The 27,919-nt window shown below is 39.5% G+C and overlaps 1 protein-coding gene across 2 annotated transcripts; it reads left to right on the top strand.

Annotated features, from left to right (window-relative positions):
- The first annotated feature begins 242 nt into the window (after positions 1-242).
- Positions 243-27,483, top strand: slc9a5 (solute carrier family 9 member A5). Of its 2 annotated transcripts, none has more exons than XM_039688538.2 (16): positions 243-752; positions 7,919-8,221; positions 11,818-11,981; positions 15,668-15,746; positions 15,867-16,044; positions 17,318-17,538; positions 18,139-18,341; positions 20,674-20,763; positions 21,549-21,619; positions 21,742-21,868; positions 23,402-23,493; positions 24,177-24,303; positions 24,440-24,589; positions 25,100-25,172; positions 25,255-25,401; positions 25,499-27,483. In XM_039688538.2, exons 1-16 carry the CDS (start codon positions 410-412, stop codon positions 26,053-26,055), a joined length of 2,925 nt encoding a protein of 974 aa, XP_039544472.2. In that variant the 5' UTR covers positions 243-409; the 3' UTR covers positions 26,056-27,483. The 2 variants fall into 2 exon arrangements, with proteins under 2 accessions (XP_039544472.2, XP_039544474.2); XM_039688540.2 differs by having other exon boundaries at positions 244-752; positions 25,270-25,401.
- Positions 27,484-27,919: the final 436 nt, after the last annotated feature.

Genomic DNA, 27,919 nt, shown 5'->3' with positions numbered 1-27,919 from the left:
CTCCTCGGTGTGCATCTGTCAATTCAATTGACGGCTTATTTTAGTGATCTATTAATTCGAATAGTGCTTAAATAACTAAATCGACTTGTTGTTGATTCTGCCATAACTAGCTATTTATTTCGCATTTATGTCCTTTTTTTGTTGCATGGCCCATAAAAATAAGTTGATTTTGGGTGCGCACTGTCTGTATGAGGAGGATGAGTTACGGCTCTTTAATAAGAACCTCCTCGTGCAAGGAAACGAATCACGTGTCCTTATACGCCAGCTGCACCTTCGCGAGTTACCGGCGAGTGGAGTGTGTGTTGTTGATGTTGTAAACCGGTAACGGGGCGTCCCGTGGAGGGCTTACCATTGCAACAGGAGTGTATAAAAGAAATGAAGATGACGCGCCGTTGAACACGCCGAAAAGATGCGGTGCTTGAGTTTGCTTCTGTTCATAAAGGTGGCTACTGATGCAGCGACTGACCTTTACGTGACAGGAGCGTCGTTCCCGCCAGAGCCAGGTGTAAGCGCCGCACCTACCGTCACATCCCCCGTCGCACCCCGCTATACTCAAGCCCGGGAAGAGTACGGGCATCCCGGGATTGCGCTCGCCCGGTCTGCGGAGGAGCCGACGGCGCCGAGCTCGGAGGACGGAGAGTCGTCTCAGCACCACGGAGGAGGGTACAAAATAGTGCAGTGGGAATGGAGCTACGTGCAGACACCTTACATTATAGCCAGCTGGCTTTTGGTGGCCAGTGTGGCAAAAATACGTAAGTTCTGTTATACAAGATTACGAGCTTTGTTTTTTTTTTAATGTAATATATAGGCCTAGTAAGTTAGGGTTTAAAATGAGCTTCCGAGCTCACTCATGCTCTTGGACTGATACGCGTAAAGTGCAGTGAGTTGATTATGTTGAGAACGTGAATGTGTTGTGCGTTTTATTATAGTGGGCCTTCGGTGCTGTGTTGGTCAGATGGCTGTAAAAACGGTGCGTAAAAAGCGCGAGCCACCTGCGCTTCCCTTCCATCCACATCCTCTGTCATTAAGTGACAGACGCTGGTGGTTGCCATGGCAATAAAGCCCATACATTTCCTCTGGGACATTTTCATACAATAATAAAATGGGCTTTTAGCTTCACTTAAGATAAGCAAACAGCGTTAAAAAGACAGTAGTGTACGTTAGGAATATTTTTGCAATTCGTGCTGTAACCCCCCGCGAGATATTTCTGTGGAGTGTGAGGTCAGAGGTGAGCTCACCGTGTCCCGCCGATCCGTGAGTCTCCGCGGAGTTGCGGCGAGCTCTGATTGGCTATGATGACTCATATTTCCATCATCATTCTCACACTTTGGCTGACTGTAAAAAATAGGGTGGGAAGTTCGATTTATGTCCGCAAATCGGTTCTTTCTTCAAAGGACAGGTTCAAATGCTATTCGGTTATTCTTGTAGGCCTATGTCACCTGCTATCATGTGGTTTGATACTGTTTATTTAGCTACGTTTTCCCAATTTCAGCTTGAGGCAGGCTTTGTTTTTATAAACCTGTCTGCAAAGTCTTTTTTTAGTTCAGTTTTTGTACATTTTAATAAAACGTGCATTAATAAAATCATGTTGTAATATTTTCCAGTAACTTATAGGCTCACAGACAGCAACAGTCTCACCCAGATCCGGCCCACATGTGATGCCCACATGTGATGCCAATCTGGGCCAACACTATGTTGCTGTCTGGACTATCGGTAGCCTACTGGGATACTCCACCGTTTTTTCATATTAAACTATGTTATTCGCTTAATTAGGACGAGTTGATACATACCTCTCTCCTCTCAATGCGTGCACTCAATCGCTCTGGTGCGCGAGACAGCTCTTAACTAGCCAAGTTCATTCAATATGGGCCAAGCAGAGAAGCGACCAAACACCTCCACGCAGGGACGTGCACAGGAATTTTGAGGGGCAGTTGCTCTGACCTGAAAAAAGGGCACCCCCCCCCCTCCCTCACGGGCTATATGAAGGAATATATTCAGTTGAATTTGTCACCTTCCAAATTGCCTTATCTGGCCGTGTTTATGTCCAAACGCAATGCCTCATCTTATGGTCTTATTATTTTTTATAAAGATTGCAAAATGTCAGAGATGAGACAAATGAGCAAAAGAGTTCCTCATATTGTTGTTTATTGTTTTTTTATTATTATTATTATTTATTTATTTATTTGAAAAGAAATAATCTGGATTGAATGGAAAAACTCGAAAAAATAAAAAACGCTTAGATTTCGGGAAAAAATACAATCCTTTTTTGCCAATCCTGACCTCCCCATGGGGCCCTAAGCAAAATTCTGCTATGGGGCCCTCTACCTGATCTGTGATGCCGTGAGCCATGTAAACCATTTGCCATTGCCACTCAAGTCAATACCGCGGCCGCCCAATAACAATCCTCCCTCCTTTAAACAAAACAGTCAAAGAATAAGTACAACAATATAGAACAGAATGAGGTTCAAACAAATAATATTTACTGAATAAAGCATTTTTATAGAATGTTAAGATAACAAGTGAATATTAACGTAAACATAAATAAGAAGAAAATAATAAAGTACAACCCTGAACTTTGGCTTTTGGGATTAATTTTGATTCACTCTACAGCCTGGGTATTTTTTGGAATCAGTAGCCTATGATTTTTATTTATTTATTTTTTTATGCATGTTGAAGCAAATCTTGATTTATTGTTATTTACTGAGGGATTTGCATTCATATTGACCAGAATGTCCAGCTAATCATCATTTTAATTTCAATATAGCCTATAAATCAATAGTCAATCAATGTCAAATTGCCAATACATTGGTTTCTATCTTGCATAATTAGTGCAGTTGTTTAGAGTTTTTAACTACACTGAGACTAGATAATCAGTGTCTTTATAATGTGTACTTTGATTGGGAGTGCCATCATTCACTGATTGTACAGTATTTCTGGTCTCCACATTTCTGCTTGAAAAATGCGAGTTTCATTTCGTGCACGCGCATATGAACGCAACACACGCGACGCGGTTATGTTTTCCGAGCTGTAGTAAACAAACACTGTTGTTGCACTTTGTCGTTTATAAAAAACAAAACGTAATAAATAATGGTATTTTACTCTCACTTTTGTCAGGCAAAAAGTGATGCAAGAGATGCACTGCCTGCCCAGATAGGTTAGCAAGACCAAAAACCTTCAAACTTTGCTGACATCAAACTAGAGAGGAGAGAACACAAGTTTACCTGACTGCTGTTCCCGCAATTCACTCTCATGTTTTTCTTCTTCCTCTTTTCGTGACGAGAAGGATAGTTTCGCTTCATTTTGTCATGGACTTCGTACACATTAATTAGCGCGCGACACGAGATGGAGGCGCGGCCTGAGTAATTTGCGTGTTACCATACACACCGGTCGCGTGCAGTCTATGGTCGCGTGCGGCACTGCAGCCACGTAAACAGTTTGACTTTCCCTTTCAGTGCCCGAATGGAAGTGAATGAGGCTTTGCGATTTTTATATTATTTTTTTGTCTAGGCCTATACGTGAAATTCTACATCCATTGTACGATTTTTTTTTTCCTCGGAAGGGCAACCTGAGTCGAGAAGGGCATATGGGCAGTTGCCCGGGCAACCTGAGCAACCCCCCTGTGCACGTCCCTGCCTCCACGTATTTAAATACAGGTACACGAGTAGTGTAACTCGACTTAGGATGGTGACACAAAATAAAACGTTGCGCTTTTCTAAGTGTGTAAAGTGGATAACTATATTGTATGGCGGAATACCACAGCAAGTGCTTGGGAGCACTACGACTCACTCGGCGCAGTAATAACATCACTCTGGAGGGAGAGAGGGCTTTTCACGAGTGATGATATCACTGTATTTAAATAATCTCTTATTCAGGACAGTACTAAAAAAATGCATTGTGTTTGATTCCTCTTAATTGGTTAAAAATAATTAACATTTTTGCAGATTTTGCAAACTTTTGAGTACGACTGTACATTATAAAGATATCTTCCGGAGGACTCAAGTGCATTATTAGTTGGGAATGAAAGACATGATGTTGTGCAATAATCAACTCCGATTGATTATTAAAGAATTAGGATTTGAAAGCAAAATATTTAACAGAGAAACTGGTTGTGTGTTTCGTGGTGTAGTTCACATATAATACAGTACAAACACAAAATGTCTATATTTGCATGTGTGGGTGTCTCTCAGGCGTCTCTCCAGCTTGCATTTTTGGCCAAGACATGCAGTTACATCAGCTCATTTTGCTCAATCATCTGTTTCTCTATGACTCAATTGCCACGGTAACACCATTAAAAATTCATTTTGAATATTTGTCTTGCATCTGGAGAAAGTAGCATTATCTGAAGCACCTGCACATGGTTTTCAGCTGACTTGAAGTGCTGAGTACACACAGCCTGAAGAGGTGAAGGCAACATTTCTTTGTGTTACAGGTAGTGTTTTAACCCATAGAATCACAGTACTGCCATAACATTACATCCGTACGATAGATAAATAGCCATGTAAAATCACTGAGAGGCATCAACATATGCTGAGACGCACATTGTGCAGAAGTCGCCAACTTTCTGAAGATTGATTCACTAGCTACAGACCTCCAAACTAGCCTTCAGATTAGCTCAAGAACAGTGCATAGAGAGCTTCATGGAATGGGTTTTCCAGCTGCATCCAAGCCTTACATCACCAAGTGCAATGCACAAAGCGTCGGATGCAGGGGTGTAAAGCAGGCCGACACTGGACTCTAGAGCAGTGGAGACGTGTTTTCTGGAGTGACGAATCACGCTTCTCTGTCTGGCAATCTGATGATAGTGTTATGGCAAAAATTCAATAAACAGACATCTCTGCGTAAGAGACACTTCAGGGTCAAATTAATAAAGAAAGAGAAGTTTATTCTTGCAAGAATAGGCCCAGTCGCTAACACAGATTGGTACACTGTATTCCTCTGTTATTGCATATAGGGGGTGAACAGATAATATAAAATATAGAAACATAAGGCCCAATAATCATATGTAATACATGTGAGATTAAAATTTCCCCAACAATAGAGTCTTGGTTTGATGGTTGCCAGGAGAATGGTACTTGCCTGACTGCATTGCCAAGTGTAAATTTTGGTGGAGGGGGGTTGTGGTGCGGGGTTGTTTTTCAGGGGTTGGGCTTGGCCCCTTAGTTCCAGTGAAATAACTCTTAATGCTTCAGCATACCAAGACAGTTTGGACAATTTCATGCTCCCAACTTTGTGGGAACAGTTTGGGGATGACCCCTTCCTGTTCCAACATGACTGCGCATCAGCGCACAAAGCAAGGTCCATAAATATATGAATGAGTGAGTTAGTTTGAATGTTAGTGAGTTTGGTGTGGAGGAACTTGACTGGCGTGCACATGTGACCTCAATCCGATAGTACACCTTTGGGATGAATTAGAGCAGAGACTGCGAGCCAGGCCTTTTCATCCAACAACCTCACAAATACTCTAGAATTATGGTCAAAAATTCCCATAAACAAACTTCTAAACTTTGTGGAAAGCCTTCCCAGAAGATTTGAAGCCTAAACCCTACGGATTAGGAATGGGATGTCTTTAAACTTCATGTGCTTGTAAACTTCATGTGCTTGTCACTTTAACACTCTCATTTACCAGAGGGTTGCATTCAGAATACACTCTTCTCAAACATCTAAACTCGCTGAGTTTGATTCATGGGAGTTATACAGTACAAGGCAAAATCTCATTCTATACTGCACACACTTTGACTTAAAGGGTTAGTTCACCCAAAAATGAAAATTCTGTCAGTATTTACTCACCCTCATGTTGTTCCAACCCCGTAAGACCTTCGTTCGTCTTTAGAACACAAATTAAGATATTTTTGATTAAATCTGAAACCTGGATCTCTCCTGCATAGTAGTCCATATAGGCTTCTTGAGGAATTGAAACTTGCTGGCTCGAAAAGTTATTAAAGACATCGTTAAAATAGTCCAAGTGACTACAGTGGCTCAATCTTAAGTTTATCAAACAACGAGAACACTTTTTGTGCGCAAAAAACCTACAAAAATAACGACTTTATTTCAACTATTCATTTATTTCTCTCTCTGCCTCGAGTCAGGTTACTAGTTTAATAGCGTAAGCTTCTGTTATTGTACGTCACACGCATCACACACATGACCAGCGCCGGCCAATAGTGAGCCTACGTGTGACGTAGCTATAAGCAATCACACTACGTTAACTGACTACAGGCCCATGGAGAAGGAAGTGAATAGTTGAAATAAAGTTGTTATTTTTGTTTGTTTTTCCGCACAAAAAGTGTTCTCGTCGCTTGATAAAGTTAAGATTGAGCCACTGAAGTCAATTGGACTATTTTAACGATGTCTTTAATAACTTTTCGAGGCCGGCAAGTTTCAATTCCTCAAGAAGCCTATGGACTACTATGCAGGAGTGATCCAGCTCTCAGATTTCATCAAAAATATCTTAATTTGTGTTCCGAATATGAACGTAGGCCTTACGGGGTTGGAACAACATCAGGGTGAGTAAATACTGACAGAATTTTCATTTTTGGGTGAACTATCCCTTTAATGATCAACCTGTTTTAATAAATATAATCATAATGGGATGGCAATCCACTCTGTTCATTATTAACTGTCCCAAGTTTTGTCTCTGTCTGTCCCTGAAAATGAAGGGTGTTGGGTTAATTGGAGTTAATAATCTTTCATTAGGGCTGTAATCATATGTGGACTGAAAGCTTAGGGCAAGTCATTTAACAGCAGGAGATCTGATAAAAATGATTCACACATAAGGTCTTCTCTATTGTGAGGTTGGAGAGGCTCACAGGTATCCGTATGCATACATGAATGGAATTAATCTCTAGCACTCATTAAATCATATTTGTCTGTGTGTATTTTTATGTGTATGGAGGCATTCAGAATATTTTTCTTTTTTTTTGTTATTTAGTGTTTATGTGTGTGTACACATGCATGTGTTTGTGCAGATGTCTAGTATGCTCTTTTGGGTGTATGTCAGTGTTTTTTTGTCCATGTGTGAATGACTCATGGTGAACGGTGATTGTTATGCTTTTTGATTTTCCTTCTTCCACAAAATTACTCTGATCATGCCATTAGAATCTCTCATTATGCCATAATGTGTTGTGATTTCACACATTGCATTAGCTTTTATAAATGGAGGCCAGTCCGTGCCTTGATTGGCTTTTTTAATTAGCCTCATTAATCAACATCATTTTCACTAGTATATCCCTGTTGAAACATCTTATGATCTATCAAATCACCCCTTTTCCCATATAAACACTACTTTAATGTGGTTTCTGCACCTCATGTTTCAGTGTCCTGATCCAGTGCTGGAACCTGAGCATAGGGTTATTGCGGTGCGATTGTTCCTCGTCTTATGCTTTGTACTAATATGATATGTCTGACTTGTGAATAGACACACTGGTCATCCTGCATTCCCAGTGGAAATATTGTGACGAATTCTAGCAGATGCTCCATTAATCCACTTCTTAAAGCTGCAGTATGAGATGATGTTTTACTGTGACTCAGTATTTGTCACTGGGAGTCATTGTACGCTAGAATGGTGTTGTGTAACATTTCATCTGAAACCATGGTATGGAATTACAGCACCTGTGACTGATGAACTACTCCTTAAATGAGGTTGGTTGGCTGCCATGGGCCATGAAGATACATATGCTCCCTATATGCATTGTTTAGTTTGTTTTATTCTATGGATTTGGTTGTCTCTGGCATCATGTGCATCTTACTGTAATTAACTCCATAAATTTAAATGTCATAAAGCTGTAGTGAAATTACAATGAAGAACATTTACGTTTACTTTCACACTTTTTTATGACCGTGCATGACAAGATAATATCTCTCATCTCATGCTCAATCCATGTTAACCCTTTTTTTTCTCTGTTGTCTCTGCAATCTTCAGTATTCCACTTCTCTCAGCGGTTTACCACAGCGGTCCCAGAGAGCTGTATGCTGATTCTGCTGGGTCTGGTTCTGGGTGGAGTGGTTCTTATCGCCAGCAAAAAGCAGCCGTACCAACTGGACCCTGGGCTGTTTTTCCTCTTTCTTCTGCCAACTATAGTGGGGGATGCTGGGTATTTCATGCCGGCACGGCTCTTCTTTGACAACCTGGGTGCCATTTTGATGTACGCTGTAGTAGGCACATTGTGGAATGCCTTCTGCACTGGATTCTGCCTATACGGAGTCAAGATGGCAGGGGCCATAGGTGAGTTATTATGATGGGGTGTCAGTTCAAACAAATTAAACCAAAAATGAATTATCACAGATCCTACATGCTTCTTCAGTCACGTAGGTGGAATATTTCCTCTGGTACCTCTGATGTACTGATGACAAAGCTGCTTGTTTTCAAACTTTTTATTAACATAAATTAGGAGTGTGTCAGTCTATTAAAACAATAAACCTTGATAATCCTTCAATAAAACAAGTTCTGTTGAGATTACAGTATGAAATAATATGTGAGTTTATTATAGCTTCTTAATTAGGATTCTAGTGGGTCCTCCTGACCCCTGGTTGAGAACCACTGCCTTTAGTAAAGCAATAAGCCATTTGAGCCCTTGTGTTACTGTGATTTTCATTTTCATTTCTTAATGTTTTCATATTATATATTCACAACTGCAATATTATAAAAGACAGAAATATTCAATATACAATCACATGCATTTTTATAACTAAACATTTTTTGCCAAGTTATTTAGTTTATAACCTAAATACAGGTTATGCTGTATAAATATTGCATTGACTCATGAATTATTAAATTGTATATTGTTTATGCATAGGGTTGTTTATATATCTTATAATTTATTATAATACAAGTTTTTGTTTATATGATTATTTGTATACGTATACTATATACACATTTTATAGATGCGATTAATCGATGAGACAGCATTTATAAATAAAATCAGCCTTTTTTTCTTGCTACTAACATGACTTGTCTAATCACATTCAATATTCTTAACTATTTATTTTATGACAATTTTTTATTTTGCGGGAGTCATCGCTGCCTAAAAATTGTTAGCATTGCATAGGACTTAGATGTGGTGTGACTGACAGAATTTTCATTTTTGAGATGATGGCTACCATGCTACTAGCAGAGTGTAAAGGCCTGTGCTGTGAGTGAGGAAATGCACTACTCAAAAGTTGTGTAAAGTTTGTTTTAGACCCAAGAAAGGGTAGGGCACTTTCATCCAAGGCAACATGCAGTACACTTATTACAGGGAAAATCCCACTGGAGCATCCTGGGTTAAAGAGCCTGGCTCAAGTGCACGAGGCAGTTAATGAATGACCATTGCAACATTTGAATTACCATTCCAGATCTTTTGTTATGATGTGGTTTTGTGTCTTTGTCTTATTAGTGGTTCCCTGTCTATTGAGTTTTCCAGGTGTTTCCTATTGTCCACGCCCCCTCGTTACCTTGTTAAGTTTGCTTGTCTGATTATTTAAGCCCTGTGTTTTTGTCTTAGTTTGTGAGTTGTTGTACGTGTGAGGTCGATGTGATTCACTCCTGTTTCTGAGTCCTGTTCCTGAGCCCTGTTCCTGAGTCTTTGTTAAAGTATGTAGTTTGTCTAAATAAAGCCTATACACTGTGTTTGGATCCAGCCTCCTTCCTGTTTCTGCCACATTTGGGCACCGGCATCACAGAACAACTCACCAAAACATGGATCTAGCAGGTAGTAGCCAGAGCTCACTGAGCAAACTCTGCACTATTTATCAGAGTAATCGCTGCATCGAGGATTATGTGGAGGAATTCCTTGTGTATAGCCATCTCGTTCCGGATGTAGAGGATACTTTGAAGGACTGTTTCTGGAGTGGTCTAGATCTAGACATTAGTTTAAATTTACCAGAGGAGGACCCTAGTTGGACCCTGGAGCAGTTCATTGATTTTGTCCTGCAGTTTTGTGGATCTCCCTTCACTGTTGGAGAGGTAGAGAGGGATGTTATCACGACCATCATGCCCGCAGAGCCTTGTCACGTCTCAGCAGAGCTTCCAGAGCCTCGTCACGTCTCAGCAGAGCTTCCAGAGCCTCGTCACGTCTCAGCAGAGCTTCCAGAGCCTCGTCACGTCTCAGCAGAGCTTCCAGAGCCTCGTCACGTCTCAGCAGAGCTTCCAGAGCCTCGTCACGTCTCAGCAGAGCTTCCAGAGCCTCGTCACGTCTCAGCAGAGCTTCCAGAGCCTCGTCACGTCTCAGCAGAGCTTCCAGAGCCTCGTCACGTCTCAGCAGAGCTTCCAGAGCCTCGTCACGTCTCAGCAGAGCTTCCAGAGCCTCGTCACGTCTCAGCAGAGCTTCCAGAGCCTCGTCACGTCTCAGCAGAGCTTCCAGAGCCTCGTCACGTCTCAGCAGAGCTTCCAGAGCCTCGTCACGTCTCAGCAGAGCTTCCAGAGCCTCGTCACGTCTCAGCAGAGCTTCCAGAGCCTCGTCACGTCTCAGCAGAGCTTCCAGAGCCTCGTCACGTCTCAGCAGAGCTTCCAGAGCCTCGTCACGTCTCAGCAGAGCTTCCAGAGCCTCGTCACGTCTCAGCAGAGCTTCCAGAGCCTGCGCTGCACGTCAGCCACGTCCAGCTGGAGACTGTTTCTGAGCCGGTGCTTGCTCCAGCCTATGTCCCCGTAGCTACCCCCAAGAAAATTTTGGGGGGGGGCAGTAGGTCTCCGCCGTGGCCACCCGAGGGGTCTTCTCCGCCGTGGCCGCCCGAGGGGTCTTCTCCGCCGTGGCCGCCCGAGGGGTCTTCTCCGCCGTGGCCGCCCGAGGGGTCTTCTCCGCCGTGGCCGCCCGAGGGGTCTTCACCGCCGTGGCAGCCCGAGGGGTCTTCACCGCCGTGGCCGCCCGAGGGGTCTTCTCCGCCGTGGCCGCCCGAGGGGTCTTCTCCGCCGTGGCCGCCCGAGGGGTCTTCACCGCCGTGGCCGCCCGAGGGGTCTTCACCGCCGTGGCCGCCCGAGGGGTCTTCTCCGCCGTGGCCGCCCGAGGGGTCTTCACCGCCGTGGCCGCCCGAAAGGTCTTCACCGCCGTGGCCGTCTGAGGGACCTTCACTGTTGTGGATGCCCGAGGGTTCCACAGTTCCGCCCTGGTCACGTCCACAGCCTGCTCCGCCCTGGCCTTCGCCTGGTCCTGCTCCGCCCTGGCCTTCGCCTGGTCCTGCTCCGCCCTGGCCTTCGCCTGGTCCTGCTCCGCCCTGGCCTTCGCCTGGTCCTGCTCCGCCCTGGCCTTCGCCTGGTCCTGCTCCGCCCAAGCTCTGCGGCCCAGGCTCGTCTTGGCTACCTCCTGGTCCCGTTCCCCTGCACGGGCCTGGCCCTCCGTCCCTCCCCCAGACCGCCTCCGCTTCACCGCCCACCTGAACTTTTTGTTGTTTTTATGGGCGTCAGGAGCCGCCCATAGGGGAGGGGCTCTGTTATGATGTGGTTTTGTGTCTTTGTCTTATTAGTGGTTCCCTGTCTATTGAGTTTTCCAGGTGTTTCCTATTGTCCACGCCCCCTCGTTACCTTGTTAAGTTTGCTTGTCTGATTATTTAAGCCCTGTGTTTTTGTCTTAGTTTGTGAGTTGTTGTACGTGTGAGGTCGATGTGATTCACTCCTGTTTCTGAGTCCTGTTCCTGAGCCCTGTTCCTGAGTCTTTGTTAAAGTATGTAGTTTGTCTAAATAAAGCCTATACACTGCGTTTGGATCCAGCCTCCTTCCTGTTTCTGCCACATTTGGGCACCGGCATCACATCTTTAACCACTGTCTGTACCACACCACTAGGGCTGCATGTGATAAGATCAATTTGGTTGTAATTATTGAATGCAGTTTGTGTGTGTGTTTGTGTGCAGATGAAAAAGTAGATGCAGGTTTGATGGAGTTCTTGTTGTTTGGAGCTCTGATCTCGGCTGTGGATCCGGTAGCAGTGATCGCTGTTTTTGAAGAAGTCCATGTGAATGAGACACTCTTCATCATTGTCTTTGGCGAGTCACTGCTCAATGATGCTGTCACTGTGGTGAGTCTGGACTTTGTTAATCATCAAAATTAATTGTTTTTACTATTTAAAGGGTTAGTTCACCCAAAAATCAATATTCTGTCAGTAATTGTTCCAACCCTGTAAGTCTTTCGTTCATCTTCGGAACAAATGTTAAGAGATTTTTGATGAAATTTGAGAGCTGTCTCACTCCTTCATTGCATGCTAGGTAATTTCATCTGCCGGCCCAGAAAAGTTAGTAGAGACATCGTTAAAATAGTCCAAGTCACTAAAGTGGCTCAACTTTAAGTTTGTCAAGCAGCGAAAATACTTTTTGTGTGCAAAGAAAACACAAAATAACAACTTTATTCAACTATTAATTTTCTTCCATGTGGGCCTATGGAGGAGTGATCCAGCTCAGATTTTATCAAAAATATCTTAATTTGTGTTCTGAAGATGAACGAAAGTCTTAAGGGGTTGCAACAACATTAGGGTGAATAATTAATGACAGAATTTTCATTTTTGGGTGAACTAACCCTTTAAGCATGTCTGGATGGCTAACATGCTACTATTGTAGCAGAGTGTAAAGGCCTGTGCTGTGTGTGAGGAAATGCACTACTCAAAGGTTTAAGGTTGGTAAGTTTTTAAAAAAAAAGGGTTTTAGAAAGAAGTCTCTTATGCTCATCCAGGCTAAATTTATTTGAATTAAAAACATAGTAAAAATAGTCATTTATGAAATATTATTACAATTGAAATCAATGTAATGTTTTCTGTTGTAATATTTTAATATGAAATATGATCCTTTTGAAATCAGTCTAATTTGCTGATTTACTGCTCAAGAAACATTTATTTTTATTAGACATGTTGAAAGCCATTGTGCTGTTTAGTGTTTGTGGAAACCATGATACATTTACATGAATAGACATTTCAAAAGAAATAGAATAATCTTGAAATACTACTGTAATCTTTTGTAAAAATGCAAGAGCATTTACTGTCATTTTTATCACTTTAATGCTTGAGGAATAAAAGTATTAGTTTCTTAACAGTAGTCAATTTAAAAAATCAATACTTAAAACATTATTTAATGAATTAATTGTTTGTTTGTTTATTGAGAGTTGGGGTTAGCTTAGGGGGTTTAAAGGCTCAAGGAAAGCTCAAGGGAGATGAGGAATGACCTTTTGTGTTCTCTCTGTTTAATGCTTACCTGTTGTTATGGTAACCTTACACCAGAACACTCTGCTGCAGTGCTGACATGATTATGTTATAAGACATGCCCAAAAGTCATTTGCCTGCTCTGGAGAAGCAAATCGATAGTAAATGACTTGGGCTAAGACATTGCCACTGAATTATCCAAACCATTTCCCTTTTTCCCCCTTGTATTTTTTATACAACTATACTCTAGGGTCAAACAGCTTCTGGCTAGAGATAGGCTGATTTAGTGTTAATGGTTTATACTACATAATGTTTTTGGGATTAGATCTAATCCTCAGAATTAACAATTCCGTGCTAGGGCAAAGTTTGGTTGGTGTTGACCTGACTTGTTCACTGGTATAGCAGGTCAGTCCGATTAATTTGTAGATGTGTCACTTGTTGACCCATATGTAGAAGATTACGCCCAATGACGAACCATCACTAACACATTCCCCACCTAATTCTACACATTCTCCCACCCTACAACATTTCAACATTACCAACATTATTCAACATACATCCGTGAAACCATGGATAGAGCCATCTATGCCGTAATGTCATTCATCAGATTATTCCTTAGGTTTACGCTCAAATTCACTTTTGATGATTTTGAGATTTTTGCAGTGCCAATGTAGGAATAGTCATTTTTTTAAAGGTGTAAACGCCACTCTCTTCGGAGGGACAGTGCGTTGTTCAATGGAAGTCATTGGTAACCAAAAGTGTTTGGTTTGTTTAAAAATCACCCTTCAATATGTCTTCTTTTGTGTCTCACAGAGGAAAGAAAGTCATATAGGGTTAGAACGACATGAGGCTAAGTAAATTATGTCCGTGATTCTCAATTATGTATTTGATTCTTTTTGACTCCCATTTTCCAAGACAATATTCAAAGATCCACCTATCTAAGCTGATTTGTGTGCATATGTGTTGTAATATAAATAAAAACATTGCAAAAACTTTTTTGCTTTTTAATTAAGATTGTTAATATACCTACTAATTTTTTTTTGACATATTGGTGCCCCCTGGAAGTTTGCTGAGGCTCCCTAGTGGGCCCCGTCCCCTGGTCTAAAAAGTATGTTTACATTCTGCATGTGTACATTTTATTTTTAATCCGATTTTTCCCTACACGTTTCACTAAATAACTTTTTATTAAGCCCAATCATTGTCTTTTGTTCTCTTTATGTTACAAGCTTTTTGAGCCAGGTTATTACAAGAATTTTTAGCTTAAATCTCCTTTTTATGCATCAGATTAGGTGTAAAGTTACCACAGTCACATTCTAGGGATTCTGAACCACCATGTTCCCACAAGGCTTCAGTGTAGAAGTGGCTACAGATTATAGAGTGATTTTGTGTGTGTGTGTGTGTGTGTTTACTGGAAGGTCAGCTAGCACTTGAGGTCGGGTTATTCAGAGTAAGACTGTGATCACTCTCTGAATATATACAGATAAATGTGGTCATGACACTGATCAAGTTGAGAGGCATTATATCTCAATCTGTCTAAAATGGAGTGGAAACCACTCAAACCAGCATGCACTTAACTTATCTATTGTTAATTAAAAGTTTGTTGTTATTGATAGGCACTGAATAGCAGACTGAACAAAAGTTTTATCAACAAAATAAGTAGAATTGCTCACGGTGAACAGGGGGAAACCTCTTCTTTTTGCAATTATTATCAAAGATATTATCAAAGATAATGGATAGCAGCGTTCATTTAGTTATGTTCATAGAGGAGTGAGATAGATGTAAGACTCAGTCTCTTTTGTACTTGTCTAATGGCCATATTGTAAGACTGGTTTGTGATTCAAACCAATCATGAGAGCCTTCAGATGGACAATGCTCTTCACAAAATCGCACATTTGCTGCTGAGCTGCATATTAATTCATCTGATATACACAATAGGAAATCTATTGTGGGGAACAATTGGAGATGCACTTTCATTCTGTCTAAGCTCTTTCACTAAAGCTTTAAATGTAATTAATTCGCTTTGAATACATTAATAGTTTTCAGGGTGCATTAAATTGATCAAAAGTACTTTCTTCTAACTTTCTATTCATCAAAGAATCCTGAAGAAAAGTGTAACACAGTTTCCACAAAATTATTAAGCAGCACAACTGTTTTCATCAGTGATGATAATTAGAAATAAGAAATGTTTTTTGAGGACCAAATCAGAACATGTGACACTGAAGATTGGAGAAATGGCTGCTAGAAATTCAGCTTTGCCATCACAGGAATGAATGGAATTTTAAAATGATTAAAATACAAAATTTTTAAATGTATTAAATACAAAACAGATATTTTTAATTGCAAAATTTCACAATACTTCTGTGTTTAAGGAATTTTTATCTAATAAATGCAGCCTTGGTGATCATTTTTGAAAGAGACTTCTTTCAAAAACGTTGGAAAAATCTTGCCGACCCCAAAATTTTGAACAGTCGTGTAGGCTATTCAAAAGTATAGTGTTTTTATGTTTGAATGTTTATTGTATTTTTATCTTTCAGATTTTTAGTATTGGAGAGATGCATTTATAATTGTCTCAACAGGTCTTATATAAAGTGTACATATCCTTTGTGGAAGTGGGACCAGGGAATGTTCACACCGCAGACTATTTTAAAGGAATTGGTCAGTACAAAATGTGTCAGTTGTTTCTTTCACACCATATAGTTGAGTATAATATTTTTAATGGGTTAATATTTACATAACACAAATACTTTTTTTTACATTCTCCTGCAATCATTCCAGTCTCCTTCCTCATTGTCAGCATTGGAGGGACTTTGGTTGGTCTCATCTTTGCTGTTATTCTGGCCTTCGTCACTCGTTTCACAAAGAAGGTGCGCATCATAGAGCCGCTGTTCATCTTCCTGTTGGTTTACCTGGCCTACCTGACGGCAGAACTCTTCTCTCTGTCCGCCATTCTTTCGTGAGTTTTGCCACTGCCAGTATACTCATCTTAATAATTTGAACATGTTTGAAATTGAGTCTGCAAATTTGTACACAAACTCGAAATGAATTCAAATTACAAATAATATACCGAATTACGTATGAGGGAAATTATGAAATGTAGAAAGATTTGTGTGAGTATAAGGAATAGAAAAATCATTACCCTAGTATATAAAATCCGAAATCAATGGGATGTCCTCATCATGATAGAAACATTATTGTGTGTGTCTGTCCAGCTTTGTGACAAACACTGTGGTGGCTGACATTTAAAACGATATGAATAAGTTAAATGACAGGATTAAAGCTGAGAGGGAAATGATTCATGCCTTAAGAGTACTACAGTGAAAAATAGAGAGAAACATATGAGCATAATAGAGAAAGAAGAATACACACATCAGGGTCAGGGATAAATGATACATTGAATGAGAACTGTTGAGTTTGTTTGTTTGTTTGTGTGAGCTGTGTATATGTGCACATGACGCTGAAAACATGAATATTTCCATGAAGAATTTTTCAGATCGTTTTCAAACCATGTGTGCAGAGCCGTAAATCTCAGTAGTTTTTGTGGCGGTCATAAATCACATAATGAGATTACGAGCAGAGGAATTAGATTATTAACCCATTTTAGTATTGCTTAGCACAGCAATAGAACAGATTTCAAGATGCAGAGTCATGATTGGATACAAAAGATGAATTAAGGACAGGAATCAGTGCTACTAGATATAAAGGATTGAACTCACACATGAATTTAAGTAAAAATGCATGATTGTCTGCTGATTTTGTAAGTATATACTAATGCAGTTTATGTCTCTTCATCACACTTTCTGCACAAGGTGGTATGGATATAGAAATGAAATACTGTAAGCCACAATAGGATTTAAAGAGAAGGAGAAAAGGTCACTAGAGACTGGATTATTTGAATACAATCTCATCTATATAATTCTGCACTTCTGGTCTGTTCAATGAGTACTGCAGAGTGACTCATATATAACACAATGAGCAAAGTGCAATTCCTGTCTAAAGCTTACTAATGTATATGGAATGTAAATATAGGGATATCTCATATCTCTGTCTAAATATAGACATCAATCCAAAGGTACAAAGGTCCGAAACAATTCATAAGGACAATAACAACCTATCTATTAAACTCTAAAGTATTATATTTATGATTTTGACATTTTTATGTATTATATACATCTATTGCATTCTACTATTCTATAAACATTATATATGTTATTGTTGATTCATGACAGGATGACTTTCTGTGGCATTGGCTGCAACAAGTATGTGGAAGCTAATATATCCCAGAAGTCCCGGACCACTGTGAAGTACACCATGAAAACCCTGGCCAGCATTGCAGAGACAATCATCTTCATCTTTTTGGGTATCTCAGCTGTGGACAAGTCCAAATGGGCCTGGGACACTGGCCTTGTTGTCAGCACACTCATATTTATCTTAGTCTTCAGGGCCATAGGTAAGAGAAAGTTCTATTCTATTCTATTCTATTCTATTCTATTCTGTTCTATTCTATTCTATAGACCATTTCGCAAGATGTAAACAACACTGGTCCAGAAGCACTTCCTGTTTCAGTTTTTTAACACTACATAAAAGCTGGGATAAAATACAACCAACAGAACAAATAAAACTGAATCAAAAAGTTAAACAAACACCTTTAAGATGTTTTCTTTACATGTGAAATAAAGAAAACAGTTAAAAACTGAAACAGGAAGTGTTTCTGGACCAGTGTTGTTTACATCTTGCAAAATGGTCTATTTAATTTTTTACATTTAATTTTTGGTACGTTTTGGTTACCGAAGTTAAAAACAAAAAGAGAACTCTCACTAAAATTTCTTTACTCACAGCTACACAATTAACTTACACTTTGGCTACATAGCTACTGTAGCTACATAATGTATGGTAAATGTACCAGGTATTTTCATCTGATATTTATTTGATTACTTGTCATTTATAATGGGTTGAGATGCAAAATTAGTCTTGCACAATACATTTACATTGTTTAATAGCCTCGGTTCTAACACTAAGCATATGTATTTGCTCAACATGTTATTTGCAGGTGTAGTAGGACAGACTTGGTTCCTGAACTGGTTTAGACTGGTTCCGCTTGACAAGATTGACCAAGTGGTGATGTCATATGGCGGTCTCAGAGGAGCTGTGGCCTTTGCTCTGGTGGTTCTTTTAGACAAAAAACATGTGAAGGCTAAAGACTACTTTGTGGCAACAACCATAGTTGTGGTTTTCTTCACAGTCATGTTTCAGGTAACTCTTTTAGAAGTTTCTGTATTCCTCCCATTTTTGTGTTTTCCCTCCCCTTCACGTTCACAGAATAATTTTGTGGTGATAGAAGAGGTCTTTCTTTTCTTTCTGTTTCATCTTTCCTCAGGTTGTGATTATTATCATTACTTGTATGTGTGTGGGTAGCATACAGGTAATAGCCTTTCAGGAATGACATTTTTCCTCCGCTGTGTTAAATTGCTGTTATTTTCAAAGCTATTCTGAAACAGAGATGCTAATTATAATGAATGGAGTGCTTTTGATGGTACTGCCTATGTGTTTGTGGGTGTGGCACCCATCTGGCCACTGCCAGCCTTTTTACCCTATTCCAATTTCATCTATTATTCATGGCTACACAATTTTTATAGAGTGTCTATGCGTGTGTTGTCAATGTCATATTCGTGCATCCAACATGTCACAGAATATCTGACTTCTGAAATCATCAGATACTGCCAAGCTTTGGTTTGGAATCCTACAAATATGCACGCTTGTTAGACAAGTAAGCATTGTTGTTTTTTCTGTAACAGGTAGTTGTGGATAAACTGTATTGAGTGTTTTTTTGTTTTTTTTTTAATTGAGTATAGCTTTTAAAACATTTAAACATTAATTACATAAATATATTTAAATATTCAAATAATATACTTTTTGTCAGTCTGTGTCATTGGTGGGGATTTTTCAGAGGATCTTTCTACAGCTTACATCAATTCACCAGTAGGTGGCAACAAGAGACTGTCTTTACTAGTGGGTCACTGAATCTTTAATCTATCTTGCTGATTAATTAAAAAAAAAAAAAAAAAAAAAACTGGCTACATCCCAATTCGCCTACTCATACTACACCCTAAAAGTATGTACTCTTTTTGTGAAGAAAAAGTACATACTTTTGGGTGTGTAGCAAATCATCTTTAACGGACAGCTCTGTCGCGCAACTATCACCGTAAACTGCCCTGTCAATTATCTCGTCACAGTTAAAATCCTCGATTCAGTCTAATATAATTTCTTACCATTTCAGAGAGAAATGTTGTCACACATTCGTCTCGTCTGCCAGTCGTGGGTCTTTCGTGCGGAGACTCTCCTCATGTGTTTGCAATTTGAATGTAATGATGCACTTTAAAGTTAATGGCTATAAACCTATCTTTACAAAAATTCTAAATGCTACTGCAGATGCAATATAACAATGTAGACAACATTGAATAAATCAATTTTGGTCAGGTTAGATAGTGATAATGAATCACTCAAACCCCATAAACATCTCTACACAACTGCCGGACTCGCGCGTCCTCCATGTCTGTAGTTGTTTAACCCTTTACAACTCGTGTTTGTAGTTCTAACCGAATCCTCTTCCAACGCGCGATGGGTTGTGGTGGGCAATATCAACCGTTAGAGAGTGCACACATTATCTGCACTTCGAATAGAGTGCCGTTATGACGTCACTTTGTAGGACAATTCGGAAGTTAGCGGCACATGGGTTTGCGATCGAAAAGCCATGCATTTTCCCTATAGACTTTTGGAAAATCGCAAAAAATAAGATCTGTGTTTAACAAAAAGTTGTGACCCTTTCACGTTTTGTCTGTCAAGGTAATCTTTAGAAGTTATTCCAAAATGTATACAGGCTTTGTTAACCACAGACCTTATTTCAGGCGATTTAGCAAAAACCCATTCAAAAATCCCATAGACTTAAGAGCGAGGGAAAAGAAAGTGCTAAAATGCTAACTCAATTCCGCGTTTGGCCTACAAAGTGACGTCATAACTTCAGCACTCTATTCTGACCGGATATCAGTAGACCCGATCTTACTACAATATGTTTCACATGCTTGTTATTTAGGAACTAAACTTGAATGAGTGAGTCTGAGTCATTCACTAAAACGATTTGTTCAAAAACAGTGATTCATTCAGGTACGAAACACCCCTATAATTGTGTCACTCAGATGTGTCGGTAACAATTAGATTATGCTTGTGCTTCATTTAAAACTTCTTTCACTGGTGGAGCAAAAATACACAAACTATCTGGCAATATTGTGTCTTAAATGTAAATTTCTCAGGACTAACTTCTTGTTTTGTTGCAAATAACACACTCAGTATCACAAATATACAATATTAATTCTCATTAATCACACTCACAATCATGCTGGTCTAAATGCTATATACTATATTAGTTAAACAGCATTTTTTTTCTAGTGTGATATTACTTGATTAGAGTAAAAGTGAAAGTTTATTTAAAAGACCAATTTTATTGCTACTTCCAGAAAAGTGAGCTGTGATATTTAGTTGAAATCATTTGGATGGTGCCATCTTTCTGTTTTGTTGTCTTCCCTCCCAGGGATTAACCATCAAGCCTTTAGTGAAATGGTTGAAAGTCCCACGCAGCACAAACAGAAAACCTACCATCAACGAAGAGATCCATGAGCGTGTGAGTCAATATCGCTTCTAACACTCTCACCTCTCTTCCTTTTCTGTTTCTCATCACCTGTCTCCCTCTGTCACTGCCTGTGGTGAAATGTGTGAGTGGTGATGTTGACCTTGCTATCTGTGCAGTGCTTGTGATCTGATGACTGAAACAGCAGCATTGCCACAGACAGACTGACGTTAGACTCTTTCCTTCCAATGAATTAATCATCAGAGCTCCCTTTTTTTTGCCTTTCCACAAATAGATGTGCACACATAGGCAGAGGTCACACAGCGCCTTGCCATTTGCCTCATCCTCTTTCTGAAGGCCTTACACACTCTGCTGCTCTATATGCACACTTGGGGACTCAGGGCTACCTGCTGAGCTCTCTAAAACCTGTGCTAAAGATAGACTGTAGTGCAGCTGAGCTGACAGAAGAGATTTGAAATAATAAAGGAGAGATTCTGAGAAAATAAAGGAGGATAGAAGAGAGATTCTCTTGGAAAGCAGCAGTTTCCCAAAGTTGTGTAGACCAAACAGAATTGAACTCCACACAATTGAAGATAGAATAGTATTGCCTACTTTAGACTGATCTGCTCACAATTGCCGGTGTCTAGTTTATTTATAAAGAAATATTTTGAAAAACACCCATGTATTGTTTTTTTTTTTTTTTTAATGTCTGCAAAATATGTAGGATCTGCACTTAAAAATAGCCATAGCTATTAAAATAAATCCAAATAAATAATTCAAATAAAATAGCCATGAATAATTTACAGATGCTCTGAAATCGTCTGTCTTTCTGTTTTCAGGCCTTTGACCACATTCTGACAGCTGTGGAGGACATTGCTGGTCTGAATGGCTACCATCACTGGAGAGACAAGTGAGTGGCACTTAGCAAAGATCGCTCGATAACTGTCTATTCTCATGATGAGAGATCTACTCATACATATAAAAGAGCTACACGAATGCAATGTTGTGTTATTAAGTCTCATTTTTTTCTAGGTGGGAGCAATTTGACAAGAACTATTTGAGTAAGTTGCTGTTGAGAAAGTCTGTGTACCATAAGAGTGAACTGTGGGAGGCCTATCAGAAAATCAACATCAGAGATGCCATCAGTGTCATTGATCAGGTAAAAAGCTAATGCTGCTGTTTATCAGGCACTCAGTTAGTTATTTTTTATAAGGAAGGTTGCTGGAAAGTTTTCTCAAGGTGAAACTGGGTTAAGATTTGCTTTTCATGTGTACTAATGGTATATGCCATACTGGCCATGTACCTTTTTTGCAAGGAGTTCTATCACTATTATTGTTGTATTCAAATTGTTGACCACTAGATGGTGCCCACACTCAGATAAATCAGTACTGGGTAAAATCAGCACTGCAGTGCAATACAACAATCAATCTGCTTTAAAAACACCACTAAAACTACTTTTATTTTCAGCTGCTTCTACTTTCTAAAGTGTTCCCTCATTCAGACTCACTCACTCACACCTATGGATTTTAGCAGTAAGGTTTTCAATGAATTTTCATTTCTAAAAGTTTGAATGAACTTTAATCATTGTTGTAATGGTAGTTAATTTTCTTATTTCTTAATAGAAGTTATACTACAGTTACTGGGGTCTCTGTGGGTTGACTAAGAGTCTGGTTGGGGGTCCCTGGGGCTTTAAAGAGTGAAAGCCCCTGGATTATAGCATTGAGCAGAGGAAGCATCGAGATCTTTTCTGAGGCTCAAGAGAGTCGTTTGAGAAGAGCAGAGTATAATTCCTCCCTTTGTTAGTTACCCTGACGCCATGGTGTCTCTGCCAATACTGGTCCTTTGTAGGCATCTGATACCTGTCAGCTTCAACATCAAACATATCTACAAAAATACTGGCTGGAGATGGCATCATACAGAGAAAGATAAAGAGGAAAGAGAAAGAAGGGCCTCCAGTTAGTTTATGCACATCATAATTGTTACACACTGCCCACTTGATTCTTCTTTTAGTTTGTTTGTTAGTAATAATTAGTTTTTTCTCTTCACGTCTCCAAAGAAACAATGTGCTTGATCAGAAAATATTTTGAACACCTGGAATTTTAGTCATGCATGACTTTTATCTTCCAGCAAGTTCATTTCCTGGCTTCCTGAGAGTAGTTATCAAGCTAATATTAGCACAAGATTAAGAGATAGAGAAACCTCTGTTCTCATTCAGACCACCCAGTGAAAGAGACACGGGATTATTCATCTCATTTTAGAAGGGGAAAAAACTAATTTATCAGCTAAAAAATATTAGTCTCTATGTTAGTCACATTTCTGCATGTCTTTCCCATTGTTTCGTTTGTACTTTGTATATATTTTCAATTCTCTGTGAAATAGGGCAAAACAGACTGTTTATACCATTATTAATTGCTTATGCATATCAGGAAAGATAAGTCATTAGCCATATGCCAGAGATATTTGTAGTAAGAGAACGGAGAGCTGCGTTACATCCACATTGAGACTGCTGAATTATTGAATATAATTGTGCACTTTGCATTGTATCTGTAATAGTGTTTTGAGATGATAGGTGATACTAAACTCAACTACTCACATAGCTGGGCATTTAAGGAACATTAATCAATAGCTTGATACTTTGTGTATTAGCCAATCAGAATCAAGTTTAATATTTGGTGCTATTTCTCTCTCTCAGGGTGGGAATGTGTTGACTTCTGCTAGACTCTCTCTGCCTTCCATGGCCAGCAGAACCTCTTTCCCAGAGGTCACAAATGTTACCAACTACCTGTGAGTATCTTTTGTTTGTGAGCATCACAGAAAAAAAAATCGTTTCATGATGCCCAGTAAAAATTGTATCTTGTTGCACAGTAAAAACTCCTTAAAATGTCATTAAAAAGGCTCAAATTTGACAAATGTAACACGTTTTGGGAAAAATGGATTATGTATGTAAACCATTGAGTGTGATATTATATATCAAGATGTTGGAATTATTTTGTGATACTGTCTGATACTGTAACATCCATGATAACTTTTGTGTTTAAAAAAAAAAGAAGAAAAAAAAAAGATAAATATAACCCATCAAATATAGACTACCATTCAAAGGTAGTGTCTAAGATTTTTAAAATGTTTTTTAAAAAAAAGTATCTTATGCTTACCAAGGCTGGATTTATTTAATCACAAAAACAGTAAAAACAGTAATTTTGTGTGTACAATTTTAAAATAAGTTAGTTTTCAAAACAACAACATCTGTTTGAAATAGAAATCTGTTTTAGCATGTATTTAGTCACAATATAAAATATTGATTATATTTGAATTAATACATGCAATAAAAGATAAACTATGTTTAGCATTTTTTATTTTCATACGACATTTTTTGAATGTGTGTGCACAATGTTTTTGTGCATATCTGTGGTGTAAGTGTACATGTGTTTCCATACATGTTGGTTCCTGTAACTCTCTGTGTCTCTCAGGAGAGAGAACGGCAGTGGGGTGTGTCTAGACCTCCAGGTGATTGACACAGTGCCAGGAGCCAAGATAGAGGAAGAACTAGAGACACATCATGTGCTTGCTGGAAACCTCTACAAACCCAGGAGACGGGTACAGAACATGCCACACGCACACCCTCTCACTATAAAGTGTTTTGAAGCATGACATTCCATCAGTAAAATGGGTGATACTTTGCATGATGTGTTTGCTTCAGTTGACATTGACATCTCTTTCTCTGTACCTGCAGTACCAGTCCCACTACAGTCGCCACTTCATGACAGTGGGAGAAAAAGAGAGACAGGATAGGGAGGTGTTCCAGAGGAATATGCGCAACCGTCTGGAGTCCTTCAAATCCACTCGCTACAAGCGTCACAAGAAAGACCGCAGTCAGAAAAAGGCAAGGGCTCAAAACGGCAGAAAACCACACTTTAATTGCGTCAACTGGACATGGTAGTGTAGTACTGACAAGTATCCATGTATGTAAGGTCATTGTCAAGTTTGTAGTTACTGATATGTATCATGACTGTGTGTGTCTGTGTGTGAGCAGCTTCTTGAGCAGATAATATTGTTTCTTGGGCAGCAAATCAGCATAAAATTATTTCTTAAGGATCATGTGACACTGAAGATTGGAGTAATGATGCTGAAAGTTCAGCTTTGTCATCACAAGAATACATTTTGTAGTATTAAAATAAGAATTGTAATATATTTTATTTGATCTTGTAATAATATTTCACAATATTAATTATTATTTTTTCAAATAAATGCAGCCTTGGTGAGCAAAAGAGACCTAATTAAAAAAAAAAATCTTACAGAGATACTGTATGTATGTATGTTTTAACTTTTTCCTCTGATACATTCACTTTGTTTTCCTACATTTTTTTTTAATATTGATAATATCGTATTACAGCGAAAGGGGTCAGATGCAAAAGAGCAAGACGCCAGTGAAAAACCCAGACGAAATGTCAGCTGGCAGGACAAAGGTTGGTTATTGGATCTGCTATCTATTAATGAAACTATTTTCTGATACTTAAAGTTCCCAGTGAATTGTGTAACATTTTTTAGCACATATGTCTGTAGACCCAGTTGTGGTTCCAATGGCACCTGAGGAGGATATACATGATCCTTCTGAACCAGATAAAGATGATGATGTGGGCATCACTTTTGTGGCTCGCAAAGCCCCAGAAACACCAAAGGAGAGACCAAAATCAGGTGAGATATGAACACGATTGTGATAAGAAAAGGTGAGAACTGATTGCTACCCATCTCCAACATTTTTATATCTTCTTGTTTATTTTTGTGTATTCAGTACCAGCTGCTCTGGATGTTTGTCAGAGCCCAGTTTCCGCCCCTCCCACACTGACATGTGGAGAGAAAACCCTGCCATGGAAAAATGGTGTGGGTTCTCTCCCTCCCTGTGTGTCTGTGGAGGCCACTAAGATTATCCCAATAGACCTGCAGCAGGCTTGGAACCAGAGCATCTCCTCTCTGGAGAGCCTGGCTTCTCCTCCAGAGCCCCTGCATCCACGTGTTAGCGCCCTCTCGAGGCTGGGAGGACCCCTGCGGACCCCCGCGAAGGGAAAAAGCGGTGGTGGTGCAGGATCAGGAAGTAATACAAGTTCCCCAAGTTCAGGGCCGTTGAAATTGCCTGCAGGGAAGGAGGAAGAGGAGGAAGGCACCCTCTCTCAGCAACAGCAAGAAATGCAGCCGCTAATGTCGTCTTTGAGGCCACCGCCGCCACCTCCTCCACCACCTGCTGCGCAATCCGCCGGAAAGAGAAGGAATCCTTGTGTATATCTTAGGAGTCTGGTGACAGTGCCATCTTCTGGTGGGGAGCCACAAAGCAGGAAGCCAACTCAACTGTAAAATCACTTACTTCATTCATCTTACAGCTGGCATTTACTTCCTCGGGCCAGAGTTTATTTTTAAGTCGGCAAATTCATTTCTAAGAGACTATTAATTTGGTTTTCTTTTTTAGTGCTAATAGGTGACATGGGTTTAGAAAAGGTTGGTAGTTTGCTGAGGATCCAGTTCTTTTTGTGTACAGAGCAGTTCTTTCCTACAGGAAAACCGTTCCACTTTCTATGTTTTTTTTTGTTTTTTTTTTTAGTTTGAAGTGATCTGCCCTGTATCATGTACCCCTGTATACGTGATTGTCAAAATGTTCAGCTACTGAACATATATAAGGCTAAACTACTTTCCAACGAGCCACTGGGTATGTCTGTTAAACAGTGTTTTTATCCAACTTTTCCTCCCTAACTCACACATAAAAGAACAGCAGATCATTTCATTGTTACTGTTTTAATCTTTAAATGACTCAATCCACCTTAAAACAAGAATGAATACCGACTGGGATGACAAAGTAACACATTTTCTTGGAGCATATCACAGAAAGCGCATGAGGTCAGGGTCACAGCCATTATCTCTCAATGGGCTTGGAATATGCATAACAAATCCCCACACACTATGTTGCGATGACAAATAATCCTTGATGATTGTCAGGAGCATTTATGATGTGTACGGGATACATAAGCTTCTATGCTGCACATTACCTGTTCTCTGTTGTGTTTGGCAAAAAAGCAAGGTCTGTTAATTTATTTTATATTTATGTATCAACTTCATGCCTTTTATTCTTTTGCTTTCAAAATAACAGGGTTTTGTGAATCTGTATTTTAATCTACAAAGCTACAGCTGTTTTAATAACCAAAGTGTTTAATGTTAATGTTTAATATTTTTTTTTTTTGTCTGTCTTTACTTCATTTTATGACACTATAATCATGAATAATTAATTATGGATCATTAGAATTTGATGTGCTTTATCAGTTAGTAGTAGTAGGCCACAGACTCATCAATGTAATCTAATGCACTTTCTAATTTGTCTGACAATGACAAACATATAGCATACTGTACTCCAATTCTTCAGATGTCTTCATCCTTTAAGGTTCTATGCCATGAATGGGTATAGTATATTGAATTTGGGTTTTGCACTTAAAATGAAAAGCCATTTAGACCACTTTACCTGTGGTGTGTTTTTGAAGCTGCTTGCCTATTCTTTTGCATTGCTGTGTAATTCTGTGTATGTCCTGAGGATTGTTGTGCCTTGAGAGGGACGGTGTTATATGTTAAGGAGGCCTTGTTGATCTCTATTGTGCCTGTGAACAGTATGGAGTGGGTCAGCATTGTCTTACTTGAACTTGTCGTGTTAGCAAAAATGTTAACCTAATCATTTTGACCCCATTGAATTGGAATTGGAATTAAATGATCCACCTATTAAATTAAAAATTAATTTTCAGATCTTTTCTCCAATGTGTTTTTTTTTTATACTGTAGGTATGTTTATGTGGTGTTTATGTGCCAAATAGTGAATTTGAACAGCTGCAGGAAGGAATAAAGTTAAAAAAAGAGAGGACAGCGCTTTTGAATGCCAGTGTTTGTCTCCTCTTTGCATGTACATTTTTTTTAATGTTAGATGAAAGCATATTCTTTATATTTTTTTATTTTTGTCATATTTAGCTGGTCTCAGCTGGTAGCCTACTGTATTTCATCTGTAGGTAGATCCTCAGGGACCGGTGAAGGAAACCCTTGGTGAATAATGAAGTTATATTCCCCCTTCAACCCAGGAGTCCCTGTGGTTTAGGCAGGGCTTCCCTAGACTGCCCTCAAAAGACGACAGCGCATTTATGTGCTAATGTGCCATTTTCCCTTCCTCAACCCCTGAAACAGATCCTAAC

Source organism: Pimephales promelas, chromosome 1, assembly GCF_988280905.1.
Source record: "Pimephales promelas chromosome 1, fPimPro1.hap1.1, whole genome shotgun sequence".
Taxonomy (NCBI): domain Eukaryota; kingdom Metazoa; phylum Chordata; class Actinopteri; order Cypriniformes; family Leuciscidae; genus Pimephales; species Pimephales promelas.
Note: the sequence above shows the minus strand (reverse complement) of the source record. Positions and strands in the feature narration are given on the sequence as shown.

What these genes read in the sequence shown, in the direction of transcription:
- slc9a5 (XM_039688538.2), top strand. Translation starts at nt 410, where the DNA reads ATGCGGTGCTTGAGTTTGCTTCTGTTCATAAAGGTGGCTACTGATGCA. An exon ending in TCTCTGTCCGCCATTCTTTC is followed by an intron (nt 16,045 to 17,317) that starts GTGAGTTTTGCC and finishes GATTCATGACAG; the next exon opens with GATGACTTTCTGTGGCATTG. An exon ending in CCATCAGTGTCATTGATCAG is followed by an intron (nt 21,869 to 23,401) that starts GTAAAAAGCTAA and finishes TCTCTCTCTCAG; the next exon opens with GGTGGGAATGTGTTGACTTC.